The sequence below is a fragment of the Carlito syrichta genome, unplaced genomic scaffold, assembly GCF_000164805.1.
Source record: "Carlito syrichta isolate Samal-C Ts95f unplaced genomic scaffold, Tarsius_syrichta-2.0.1 Scaffold115602, whole genome shotgun sequence".
Lineage (NCBI taxonomy): Eukaryota > Metazoa > Chordata > Mammalia > Primates > Tarsiidae > Carlito > Carlito syrichta.
In genome coordinates this window covers 209,799-223,689 of record NW_007059698.1, presented here as the reverse complement: position 1 = coordinate 223,689, position 13,891 = coordinate 209,799, and the positions used below count along the sequence as shown (strand labels likewise).

The following is a 13,891-nucleotide window of genomic DNA, read 5'->3' as shown; positions in this document are numbered from 1 at the left end:
AAAGTTTAAGAGGCAGTTTTCAAAGACACTTGCATGTGCCTAGCTTTAGAGCTTAATAAGCTCTGATAAAGGAAATACACAGAATTCAGATCCACAGCTTTTACACACAGTTAAGTGGACTTCAGGAAGAGGATGTGTTGCTCCTAGGGGTGGAAAATCTTCTTGATTGTAAAGGCATCAATAGGCATGGCCCAGTGGAGCACTGGATTCCAGTTCTACATCTGCTGAAATGAACAATGGCACTTACAGAGATGGAAAAATCTAGAATTGTGAACTCTTCTGTGATTTGCCAGAACCATTCCCTGGGGGTGGAGGAATCCTGCACACTCCTCAATTACTGCTTTGGTAAGAACCAGAGTTACTATTTGAAAGTTTCACTAAGCACCGGGCACTGTGGCTCACACCTGTAATCCCAGCACTTTGAGAGGCAGAGGCGAGAGGACCGCCTGAGCCCAGGGGTTCGAGACCAGCCTGGGCAACTTGGCAAGACGCGTCTCTACAATAAATCAAAAAGCTAGCCAGGCGTGGTGGCACATGCTTGTGGTTCCAGCTTCTTGGAAGGTACAGGCGGAAGAATCGCCTAAGCCCAGCAAATCGAGGCTACAGTGGCCATGAGCACTCTAGCCTGGGCAACAGAGTGAGACTGACAAAAAAAAAAGCTGAGCATGGTGGCTCATGCCTATAATCCTAGCACTCTGGGAGACTGAGGTGAGAGGAGTGCCTGAACCCACAGGTTTGAGACCAGCCTGGGCAACTTGGCAAGACCTCATCTCTACAATATATCAAAAAGCAGGGCATAGTGGCACATGCATGTGGTTCCAGCTACTTGGAAGGCTGAGGCAGAAGGATCAACTGAGCCACAGGTCAAGGCTGCAGTGGCCGTGAGCATGCCACTGCACTCCAGCCTGGGCAACAGAGTGAGACCCTGACAAAAAAAACTAAACAAAATTACCCAGTAGCAGAAGGATAACAAAACTGATAACTGTTTCCTCTTGAAGTTTTCTTTCTTTCCAATATTGTATAATATAGTTAAGCTACTATCATTTAAATGACTGGTTTTCAGTTATTATCTCCCTAATTATTAGAACCACAAAGAGCCAAAGCCTTGAGGAACTGAGTTTGAGCAGCAAGGGTGTATCACTAAGCAATTTGTTTTGGTCCTCTATCCCCATCCAAAGTAATTTGGGGGGGGGGTAGCTGGAGTGGCGTGATCATAGCTCACTGTAGCTCCTACCTCCTGGGCTCAAGTGATCCTCCTGCCTCAGCCCCTCATGCCCCTGAGATTACAAACACATGCCACCATGACTGGCTTGTTAATTTTTAGTAGCAACAAAGTCTCACTATGTTGCCCTGGCTGGTGGTGTATTTCCAGCCTCAAGTGATCCTCCCACTCAGCCTTTCAGAGTGCTGGGATTATAGGTGTGAGCCACCACACCTGGCCCAAAGTCATTTTATCTGTAATCTCTCTCCCCTAGCTCCACAGTATTCACACCACACCCACATGACTGCACAGCCTCCCAGTATTTCTCCGAGTCTGCTCTTATTGCTAATTCTCCACTTTCCATCTAGTAGGAACTGTTCTAAATTGCAAATCAGATGTTGTCAATTCCCTGCTTAAAACCAACCTTTCAGTAGTTTCCCATGGCTCTTGGATAAAAGTCTTGAGTGTGGCTCACAAGGCCCTGACAGGGCCAAGCTCCGACCTGTCTCCTGGCCTCCTGTCAGGACCCTCACCCTTGCTTCTGGACTCTGGCCACCCTGGTTGGCTGCTGGCACCCACCAATTGCTCATCACCTGGGATTCTGCCCCACTACGCCTCCGCCTGGCTCCTCCTCTTTTAGCGCCAGCTGAAATGTCCCTTCTCTAAAAAGACCATCCCCTGAACTTCAATCTCAGGGACAGCGGTGTCTTGTACTTTACAGTTCACACATTGCGTTTGCATGGGTTATTCACCACCTGGCAGCTCACGTCAACTGTAAACTCCAAGGGTGGAAGTTATGTCATCTGTATCCTGCCATATCCCTACCTAAGTGCCTAGTCTTCTGTAGGTGCTTCAGGAAAATGTGTAGACTGAATAAACCAGGAGGCTGAAAGAATACTTACTGATGGCTTGGACGAAAAGGGCTCTAAGTTGAGCCCATTCCCAGCAGATTGGCTGACAGCTGGGCTTGTGGCAGGGTGGATGGCGGAACATGGGAACTCACTGGACAGGTCTGTGGAAGGATGGAAGTACACCCCTTACGGCTGCCCTTCAGCAGACGGTCCTCTGAGGACCGTCACACCCATGGCCCTTTGCGCACTCATGCACACCGCAGGCCACGCTCTGGCCATTTCTGAGAGACTGGCACTTTTGTTAGCTCTGTTCTCCTAAGCTCTTACCTCCCTTGCAACAGCCAGATGCCCACACAACAGTGAGTTCCTTGACCCTTTTCTGCAGCATTTCTCCTGACGTGTCTGTCTTCATCATAGAAAAGATTAAAAGGCCTGTTTCAATGCAAATTTGGAAGGATGACTGTTTAGGGCTCTATAGCCACCAGCATTCCACAGCACCCCAGTTGAGAACCACTGGCCATGCTGCTTTCATCACACATTTTAGTGATAGGCCGGGCCTGGGGACTCACACCTGTCATCCCAAGACTTGGGAGGCCTGGGTGGGAGGATCAACTGAGCCCAGGAGGTCAAGGTTGAGGTGAGCTGTGATCGTGTCACTCCAGCCTGGGCAGCAAAGTGAGACTCCAACTTAAAAAAAAAAGTGACAGATCTCTCTTCTGATGTGTGAACCTTCTGGTGAAAACTCTAGATCTGTTCCTGTACCAGACTTCTCAAAATCCTGCATTTTTGTACCAACAGAAGTCTCGAAACAAAGTCCTGAGCCGTGTCTAGCAGTGACAGCGATGATCATCTTCCAGGGTCAGCACTTTCCTGTACCTAGGAAAGACCAAACCTTCATGCCAGTGGTTAAAAAAATCTTTATTTTACAAAATTAAAAACATAAATAATATTTACAGGCATCTTAAATACCAGCTTATAATACCTGACATTTCTTAACCATTTCAAATTGTTTTCCATAGCTTTTAAATGCAAGATTATTCATCCACTTCAGTGACTTCTGGTTTTTATTTCCATCATTCCAAAGGAGTTTTTGGTTTTCTGAAAGTGTCCTCTCTGTAGTCATTCAAAAAAATACAGTGTACTTTTTAAATGACTAGCTTAAAAAAAAAAGTTCTGAGCTTCCTACCCACGAGAACTCTCAGCCAAGTTCTTGCTGCCCTGGTGACAGGTAACCACTATCAAGATTCACGCTCCTGGCGCTCACATGACTGTCTCCCTGATGCCTCAGGCTTGCTGGAAGGCAGGGAAAGTGCAGATGAGAGGTGGGAGGACACAGGTGACCATCTGAGGTCACGTTACTGAAAAAACAACAGACTGGGATTCTCATTCCCTTCAGGATCAGGTCCAGGATGTTTTGTCATAAGAAAACTCAATTTCAGATGATGCATACATGACAGTAAATCTTGGTAGCACAATGGGACAGACTTTAAGAGATGCCAGCGGTCAGCTTAACACCCATCCTGGAGTTTCTCATGAACGAAGGGTAGATGGATTCGGTAGAACTGTTTGCTTTTAAGGAAAGTTTCATCGTCTGGTCTTCAAGTTTCAGCACTGAGCAATTGATTTCCACACAGTAACACATCAGAAAGACTACCAAAAGAGTCGAGAGGCCGATGTCCTCAGGGAGGGAGGCTCAGCGTCTAGAGCCCATGACACAAGGACACCACGCTGTTCCACTGCTCCTGGGACACTCGGCTCAGCTGGGACTCGCAGCGAGAATCTTCATCAAAAGAGATTAGCAACAAATGTAAAAGAAGAAGAAGGACAACAGGTAAGAGTTATATACATTTTACTAGTGTGTTTCAGACTTGTCCTGGATATTTTAAAAGGTGTCATAAGAGCCAGGATGCTGGTGGCCGGAGGCAACGGAGAGAGGCTTGGGGATGAGGGGCAGGGAAGACCAGTTTGCAAATTCGGAGCAAACCCCTCTTCTGGGTCTAAAATAAAACCTTTTGTCTTCAGTAAAACAAAAGTCTTTCTGCGCAGTGCAGACGGCAGGCAGTTTGCTCAGAAACGGTTCCCTTGGGAAGAAGGCAAGTCCAATCAGCACCGTGAGCACCACACAGGGACCAGGCCACACACCGCCGCCGTCACTGCTGCATGTTGTTGATGATCGCCAGGATGCTCATCTTCTCCTGGGCAGAGTCCACATCCTCATTCTGCTTCTGGGCGACTCCCGTGCCCAAGCCATAGAGCCGCCCACAGTACTTGGCATCATCAATGCTGTCCTCAAAGAACAACTGCAGGGGGGACAGAGAGGCATGATGCGAGTCATGCCAGGGGCCACACCAAGTACAAACACGCTCAGCAGCACCACCCACTCTCCTGAAGCCCTGGAAGCCCAGCACACGAGGAAGAGCCCACTAAGCAAAGGGCCCGCTAACTCTCTCCTCAACTGCCCTCGTGCCCCTTTCTCTGAAGGAGAAGGCTCTCCTCCTAACAGGCCTATGCTCTCGTGACCTCTCCCCCTGCCATGATCTCTGGGCCATGCTGCCCGTTTCACAGGACTGCCCCTTCTCCCCAGCAGGCGGCAATGGCCAGAGTGTGGGCTCTGGATGCAGACTGGCTGGCTGTGGAAAGTGGACACGAGCACCGTCAGCAGGGTGCCTCACACTGGCACTACCAGGGCAGGAGAATTCCTCATCTAGGAATGTCCAGCATCACAGGATATGCACAGCATTCCTGGCCAGGCACACCACCCTCCCCTGCCAGGCTGTGACAACCAAAAATGTCTCCAGACAGTACCCCCAAGTTCAAAACCATCCCCAGGAGAGAACCACAGGCCATTTCCCAGCACGTGGTGGTTTACAATTGAGAGTGACAAAGACGAAACGTACGGTCGCTGTCCCCACTCTGCTCTTTTTTTTTTTTGAGTTGGAGTCTTACTCTGTCACCCAGGCTAGGATGCAGTGGCACACTCACGGCCACTGCTGCCTTGACCTGCTGAGCTCAGGTGATCCTTCTGCCTCAGCCTTCAAGTAGCTGGAACTACAGGCATGCGCCACCAGGCCCGGCCAATTTTTTAATTTATTGTAGAGATGAGGTCTTGCCAAGTTGCCCAAGCTGGTCTCAAGCCTGTGAGCTCAGACAATCCTCTCACCAAGGCCTCCCAAAGTGCTGAAATTAGAGGCATGAGCCACTGCACCAGGCCCACACCCTGCTCTTAAAAGCAGACCCATGTTTACAGATCAGCTCATCGGACTCCATCCAAGTCAACAAAGTTACTTAATTTTTCCAAACAGCTTCTTTCTCTCTACTCCTCATATACATCTGCAAGCTGACTGGGTAAGTAAGGAAACTGAAAGGGGAAATTCAGAGCCTCTGCTGACTACCTCAACTCAACAGGATACTTAGTAACCAACAGACCTTGGCATAACACAAGTGGGTGGGCTGCCAAGTGAACTCCCACTGGAGAAATCAGGCAAAGCAGGGAGTTGTCAAGATGAGAGCAGGGAGGAACAAGCGCCCTTCCGGGGTCAGGTCTGCTGCAGGCCCCCCGGGTGTTCGCAGTGGCTCCCACAACAAAACCTCCTTTTCCTCTCCCGCTACCCATGACACGCTAAAAATTCCACAAACCAAAACAACCACTTCCAAAGTGGCCACCAGTTTCCCAAAGAAATGACAGATGTTCAACAAGCCTCAGCCCACAAAGACCAGACCCCTCCTCAGCCTCTAGCAAGGCACTGCAGAGGCCCACACTGGGAAGCCCACCTCCTTCATCCTGAAAAAGGCCATGCCCGTCAGCAGGGAGTCAGAGCCTGCCTGGTGCTGCCTTCCAATTCTCTGCAAATCCAGCTGATCTGCCACTTCCTGAAGGCCTCCCTGGAAATGGAAGAAAAACAAAGATCACATTACAGGCCAACATGCCTCTAGTAGGGCCAGCTAAATCCATTCATGTGTTCACTTGATGCTGGTGGCAAGAAGCGGGGATGGACCATTTACTTAACAGGCCTTAGAACCCCCCCTTTAGCTCTTAACTCTTTTCTTCCCTTTTTTCAAGTGATGCACTGTAGTATATTCTGCTTTTTGCTCCCTTCTTTTCTATATTGTTAATTTTACCAAATCTCTGCCTTTAAAGTCAAAACTGTTGGAAAACTGTTGAGGAAGTAGTAAGTGCCAGTCCAATTCCAGACAAGGCAAAGCTCTATGTCAACAATTAGGGTGGTAAGTTCTAGAACTTTCTAGTGTTACGAACACCCCTAAAAATCTGGTACAGTATGGGTCCCCTCCCTGACAAACTGCATGTAGACCTCATGCTGCCAACTGCTGCTCAGGTGAGAATGGCTGCCTTAGGATGAGGGAAGCAGGGGCTCCCTTCAAACCCATGCTAAAGCCAGATACACAAATAGCTGTGCGAACCAGCTCTCCATTACACCTGTCCTGCACAACGCTGGCACTAGCAGGCACTCAAGAATGCATGCTGAGCACAGCAATAAAGCAACATAAGTCTGCTTTCTTTGTCCTTTTTTGTTGTTATTATTGTTACTGCTATTAAGAACAATGTTGTATACCTTCAGATTTTTGCAACTCTTCATCAGGTATTTCACATCATAAATGGATGGGAAGAAAAGGTTCAGAATATGAAAGAATTCATGCTCCTCTTCTGGCAAACGTGAATCTGTAAGCAACTTTACCATGTAGCCAAAATCATAGCCACTACAAGGAGAGAACAGAGCACAGAGATGAAAAAGCAGCAGTCACCAGGTCCTGCATTCAACCATTTCATTTATCAAAGCATATACTCCTACTTCGTGTTAGGGATTTCTGCAATCTGAAATTTCTATTAAATAAGAACGTAATAGACTAATATGGGAGACACAGAAGAGAACCCAAGCGTTTATTTTTTAAAATGTGGATTAAATCAAAAATCCAAAAGTGCCAGGCAGGTGGCTCACGCCTGTAATACCAAAACAGGAAGATCACTTGAACCCAGGAGTTCAAGACCAGTCTTGACAATAAGCAGGACTTCATCTCTACAAAAAAATTAAAAATTGGTCTGATATGGTGGTACACACCTGTAGTCCCTGCTACTGAGGAAGCTGAGGCAAGACTGCCTGAACCCAGGAGGGTGAGGCTGCAGAGAGCTGCGACCATGTCACTGCATGCCAGCCTGGGTAACAGTGGAACGCTAACTCAAAAAAAAAGAAAAGGTAAAATAACATCTCCTAGAAGAATCTGGCTTTCAAGAGTACCTGGGAAACTCCAGAACAGTCACCATTTTAAAGACAACCAAGTGCTGTGAGGCTCTCCACCCTCCATATTTCCACTTGGAATTACACCCCCTGATGGCTACATGACAGAGCCAATACTATGCCCAGCAACCCAGTAGAAGCGCCAGTGTTTTCTGAAAAGCAAACACAGGCAAGAGACACAATCTCAACTTCTAACTACTACTGACGAACAGAGCCAAGTCACTAGGATTGCAAAAATAACTCCAAGTTCAATTCCATGCTCCAGGGTAGCCCAGTGAGAGACGTTCTCGGGACTGACCTGTGAAACGAAAGCCATTTGACGTTGTCACAGAGAACCACTCCAGAGGTCATAAGCAGCTCTGCAAAGTGCAATGTGTCGATGCCTTCCTCTTCATGCTTCTGGAACTGTAGTCCTGAGTTAGCAAGTAGATCGATGGAATCCTGGGAGTACATGTCCTCTCTAGAAAGCAAGGTGCTCACTTATTAGCTGGGGAACAGCAAAACAGACGTGGAGAGAGCAATACCACCATCACCTCATAATTATGGCACAAGTGTTCTTGAAATGCTTGTCAAAACCAGAGAAGAGATCAATTCACTCTTGCAAGCAAGCATACCAAGTAGACCGTCTTATTTCTGTGACAGATGGAAAACAGGATTTCCCCTCACAGACTACATTTCCTAATTACAAAAGTACACATTTGCTCATTGTTTTAAAAAAATCAACCAACAACAACAACAAAAATAGGCACAGGTTGTGAGCAGTTGAGTAAGATGGGGGGGGAGCCTCCAAGATGATTCAGACCACCTGCCTTGGTCTCAAAGTCACTACCGCTATGGCCCATCAGTCACAGAGGACCCAGCTGGTGCTGCAGGCCAAGCAGCAGGCCACCAAGAAGGTGTCCAAAGCCTGCAAGCGAAAAACCCAGAGGAGGAAGCAGGCTGCAGTGGCAGCTCAGGGTGAAATGGAACAGTGTGGCCTGCAAAGTAGACAATTCGAGCCCAAGGAAGCCACATCTTTGGGGTCCCACAGCAACGGCAGCACCAATGTGAAGGAGAAACAGGAGAAGATAACCACTCTCCAGACCTTCTGCAACATTCTGCCAGAAGCCCATGAAGATGACCACATAAATGGGTAGGAGAAGAAAGACATGCACGTTCCCTAGATGGCACTTGAGATGTCCTCATGGAATATGAAGCTTTCACAAAACCTGAGTCCTATTCTTATGAAAGGGCATTAAATTATTTCTCTGTATTATACAGAAGGTTCCCTTCACTTGGAGAGTAGCAAACCCAGCTACTTTGTAATGACTTAGAACTTTATCTAAAAACTTCATATATCTCTCTCTTTTTTCAATAGAGACAAGGTCTTGCAATGTTGCCTAGGCTGGTTTTGAACTCCTGGCTTCAAGCAATCCTCCTTATTGGCCTCCCAAAATGCTGGGATTACAGGCATGAGCCAATTTCATCTTTTTACCTCCTATTTCTTAGGGTATCATGTTGTCTATTTTCCTATGCCTAACATATATACCATTATGGAGACTTTTTCTTTCTTAGATTTGGTTTTAAAAAAAAAAGCCAGGCGCAGATTACGGGCTCAAGGCTGTAATCCCAGCACTTTGGGAGGCCGAGGTGAAAGGATTGCCTGAGTTCACGGGTTCGAGACCAGCCTGGGCAACATGGTGAGACCCTGTCTCTACAATAAATCTAAAATTAGCAAACATAGTAGCGTGCGCCTGTAGTTCAGTTACTTGGAAGGCTGAGGCAGAAGGCTCGCCAGAGCCCAGCAGGTCAACACTGTGGTGGCCGTGAGCGTGAAACTGCACTCCAGCCTGGGTGACAGAGTAAGGCTCCAAGTCAAAAAAAACAACTATTAGAAGAAAGGAAGTAAGTACACGATTTTTTTCTCTAATGCTTTCTGGAAGATCAGGGGTCTTATCTATGAAAAGTAGTAAATTGTTATTTTTAACCTGTGAGAAGCAGACCCCAGCCTTAACAGTCCATTCCTACCAATGGTTAGAACAGTGACTACTAGCATAATTGTTTGAGTGGCTTTTAGTTTCTCTTAATTAAAATTACTAATGGTAACATTAAGTAACTTGTTGCATATTATTTGGTATGGTGATAATCATTTAAAACTTACACAAAAAAGTTAAAAATAGCAAAAAATGAAAAGATTAATATTCTTTTTTTTTTTTGAGTTGGAGTCTCACTCTGTCGCCCAGACTGGAATGCAGTGGCCGGAAGTGGCCACTGCAGCCTCGACCTGCTGGGCTCCAGCGATCCTTCCACCTCAGCCTTCCAGGGAGCTGGAACTACAGGCGCGCTACCACGCCCGGCTAATTTTTTATTTATTGTAGAGATGAGGTCTCACCAAGTTGTCCAGGCAGGTCTCGAACCCGCGGGCTCAGGCAATTCACTCACCTCGGCCTCCCAAAACGCGGGATTACAGGCTGAGCCCCCAAGCCCGGCTAAGATTAATATTCTTATAATGCTATTCCACAGATGACCTAACAACTCAGTTTATATCTTTCCAGACTATTTCCTCTAACTATACATACAAACCTAAATCCCTACAACTGTAGGCATGTGCCTCCCACCTGTAATCCCAGTACTTTGGGAGGCCAAGGCAGGACTGCTTGAAACCAGGCATTAGAGACCAGCCTGGGCAACACAGCAAGAGCTCATCTCTACAAAAAATTTTTAAAAATTAGCCAGATGTGGGGGTGCGTGCCTGTAGTACAAGCTACTTGGGAGGCTGAGGCAGGAGGATCACCTGAGCCCAGAAGGTCAAGGCTTCAGTGAAGCTGTGATCGTTACACTGCTCTCCAGCGTGAGTGACAAGAGTGAGACCCTGATTCAAAAAAAAAAAAAATCCCTACATCTATACATCATAAACCATCTTTCCAGATCAGTACTCACAAATCTAGCACGTCCTTTGTAATTCTGCCATAATATTTTACTGTAAAGATACATCCATTAATTTAGCCACAGGAGTATTTGTAATATCACATAACACAAAAGTAGAGAAATAAGCTAGACAACTCCTTTTCTCCTAGATTTTCACTTACTTTTCATATAAACATGGGTTAGAAAACCAGAAAGAAACCACTACAATCCTAACTTTTCTCCACTAAATTAAAATTGGTATTGAATCACAATTTTCTGTTCTTCTTTAAGTAAACATTATTTTAAACTCATACATAGCTGGGCACCGTGGCTCACGCCTGTAATCCCAGCACTTTAAGAGTTGGAGGTGAGAGGATTGCCTAAGCCGAGGAGCTCGAAACCAGCCTGGCAACACCTTGTCTCTATAATAAATTTAAAAATTGACCACCCACTGTGTGGTGGTGCATGCCTGTATTTTCAGCTACTTGGAAGGCTGAGGCAGAAGGATCACCTGAGCCCAACAAGTCAAAGCCACAGTGGCCACAGCGTGCCACTGCACTCCACCTGGGTGACAAAGTGAGATTCCGACAAAAAAAAAAAAAAAATTGAGCCAGGCTCAGTGACTCAGCCTGTAATCCTGCGCCTTTGGGAGGCTGAGGTGAGTGGATTGCCTGAGCCCGCAGGTTCCAGACCCACCTGGGAAACATGGCGAGACCTCATCTCTACAATAAATCAAAATTAGCCAGGCGTGGTAGCATGCGCCTATAGTTTCAGCTACTTGGAAGGCTGAGGCAGAAGGATCGCCGGAGCCCAGCAGGTCGAGGCCGCGGTGGCCAGGAGCGGCCACTGCACTCCAGTCTGGGCAACAGAGTGAGACTCCAACTCAAAAAAATTAATTAATTAATTAAAATAAAGAGATTCATACATACTCAAACCCCTCAATAAAATAACCCTTATTTTTCTTCCTTGTATTTTATTATCATTATGGTTCAAACTACAGACTTTGACAATGGAATTTTTTAAAATGCAGTTAAGGGAAAGATCCAGTTCATTTCCCAAAATTATCTGAACCTCAAAGAAATTTCCAAAATATATAAACGATCAAAAAATTACTCCTAGCCAGGCTTGGTGGCTCAGCCTGTAATTCCGCGCCTTTGGGAGGCTGAGGTGAGCGGATTGCCTGATTCCGCGGGTTCGAGACCCGCCTGGGCAGGCGAGACCTCATCTCTACAATAAATCAAAAAATTAGCCGGGCGTGGTAGCGCGCACCTGTAGTTCCAGCTATGGAAGGCTGAGGCGGAAGGATCACCGGAGCCCAGCAGGTCGAGGCTGCGGTGGCCGGGTGCGGCCACTGCATTCCAGTCTGGGCAACAGAGTGAGACTCCAAGTCAAAAAAAAAAAAAAATTACTCCTAAGCTATCAAACGTTCCTGATGCCTAAACAAAGCAACATTAAAAAACTGAGATCCAATAAGAAATACACTATCGGGGGAGGGGGATGGGATTAACAGTCTCAAATATCTGTCTGGGGATGAGGAAACACCTCTCATCAACAGGGTGCCTGAATGAAACATAATTGTACACCTAACCCTTAACTGTACCCCACAAAATCATAATAAAAAATATTCATTTAAAAAAAAAAAAGAAATACACTACCTCATGCAATCAGCAAAATTATAGTCTCCCCCAAATTTAAAAACTAACAAATTCCTCAAAAACTTAAAGACAGAGCTACCAAATAATCCAGCAACCCCACTTCTAGGTATGTATCCAAAAGAACTGAAGACAAGACCTCAAAGAAGTCTTGTAAACCCATGTTCATAGCCACACTGTTTGCAACAGCCAAGAGGTAGGAAAAAACCCAAGGGCTGACAGATGAATAAACAAAACATGGTAAATTCATACAAGGGGATACTGTTCAGCCTTCTTAAGGAAATTCTGTCTCACACTGAGACATGAATGAACCATAAGGATGAAATAAGCCAGTCAAAAAGACAAATACCATATTAATCCACTTATATGAGGCATCTGAAGTAGTCAGAATCATAAAAATAGAAAGTAGAATGGTAGTTCCCAAGAGCAGGGGGCAAAAAAAAAAATGTGAGTTGTTTAATGGGTACAGTTTTAAAAGATGAAAAATTTCGGAGATCTGTTTCACAACGATGTGAATTTACCACTGAAGTACACAATTAATTATTTAAGATGACAGATTTTATGTGTTTTTTGTTGTTTTTTGTTTTTTTGGGTTTTTTTTGAGTTGGAGTCTCACTCTGTCACCCAGACTGGAGTGCAGTGGCCGCTCCCGGCCACCACAGCCTCGACCTGCTGTGCTCCGGCGATCCTCCCGCCTCAGCCTTCCGAGTAGCTGGAACTACAGGCGCGCGCTACCATGCCCGGCTAATTTTGACTTATTGTAGAGATGAGGTCTCGCCAAGTTGCCCAGGTGGGTCTCGAACCCGTGGGCTCAGGCAATCCACTCACCTCAGTCTCCCAAAGGCACGGGATTACAGGCTGAGCCACCGAGCCCGGCTATGTTTTTTTAAATCAAAAATGTTTAAAGTTATATCAACATGTGCTGATTATCAGATAGGCTTCGGATTCAACTACCCTTGATTAACAACCACTCTACATCTTATTTCTATTTTAACAGTTACTAAAAACCCTGTTTTATAGATAATTACAGAAGGTAAAAAGACTGACCCAAAATTACCCAGCTAAGAAATGACAGAACTGCAATTCAAACACTGATCTACAAACTACAGATGGGGACGCGACTTTATCTTTTTTTATTTTAAACAGCTTCACTGAGATAAATAGCAAAAAATTCACTTATTTAATGTATACAATTCAGTGCTTTTTAGGATTCACATAGTTGTACAACCATCACCATAATCAATTATAGAGTATTCTTATCACCTACAAAAGAAAGCCAATACCCATTAAGCAGTCAATTCCCATTACCCCAAAACCTCCCCATTCTCTGCTTCTAAACAACCACTCATCCATGTTGTCTATACAGACAAGCCTGTTCTGGACAGTTCACAGAAATACTCATACTAGATGTGTCATTATATGGCTGGCTTCTTTCCTTTAGCACAATGTTTTCAGTGCTCATCCATGTATAGCGTGTATCAGTGCTTCATTTTTTTAATTGTTCAACAATATGCCAGTGTATGGATGGACCACATTTTATTTATCCATTCACTAGTGCATAGACATTTGGATTGTTTTCAATTCAGGGTTACTATGAATGATGCTGCTGTGAAAAGTCATGTACAAACTATTACATGAACAATGATTCATTTCTCTTAAGCATACATATGAAACTGCTAGGTCATATGGCAACTGTTTAACTTATTCAGGAACTGTAAAACTTTTCAAAAAAACTCTACATTCTGGCTGAGCATGGCGGCTCACTCCTGCAATCCCAGTACTTTGGGATGCTAAGGAGAGAGGAGGATTCCTTTAAGCTAGCAGTTTGAGACCAGCCTGGGCAATACTGCACGATCCTATCTCTACAAAAGTTTTTTTGGGGGTTGGAGTCTCACTCTGTCGCCCAGGCTGGAGTGCAGTGGCACACTCACAGCTACCTCAGCCTTGACCTGCTGGGCTCAGGTGATCCTTCTGCCTGTCTTCTAAGTAGCTGGAACTACAGGCATGCGCCACCACACCCAGCTAATTTTTTTATTTATTGTAGAGATG

At 45.7% G+C, this 13,891-nt stretch overlaps 1 protein-coding gene across 2 annotated transcripts in view; it reads right to left on the bottom strand.

Annotated features, from left to right (window-relative positions):
* Window positions 1-2,949: 2,949 nt before the first annotated feature.
* Window positions 2,950-13,891, bottom strand: part of CNOT8 (CCR4-NOT transcription complex subunit 8) — a 20,325-nt gene continuing 9,383 nt past the window's right edge. For both annotated transcript variants that reach the window (XM_008072730.2, XM_021706007.1), the window contains 4 exons: window positions 7,603-7,764; window positions 6,624-6,768; window positions 5,824-5,934; window positions 2,950-4,352 (listed from right to left, as the gene is read on the bottom strand). In XM_008072730.2, the coding sequence (XP_008070921.1) occupies window positions 4,203-4,352; window positions 5,824-5,934; window positions 6,624-6,768; window positions 7,603-7,764 (568 nt within the window). In that variant the 3' untranslated portion in view covers window positions 2,950-4,202. The remainder of the gene's footprint in view (window positions 4,353-5,823; window positions 5,935-6,623; window positions 6,769-7,602; window positions 7,765-13,891) is intronic.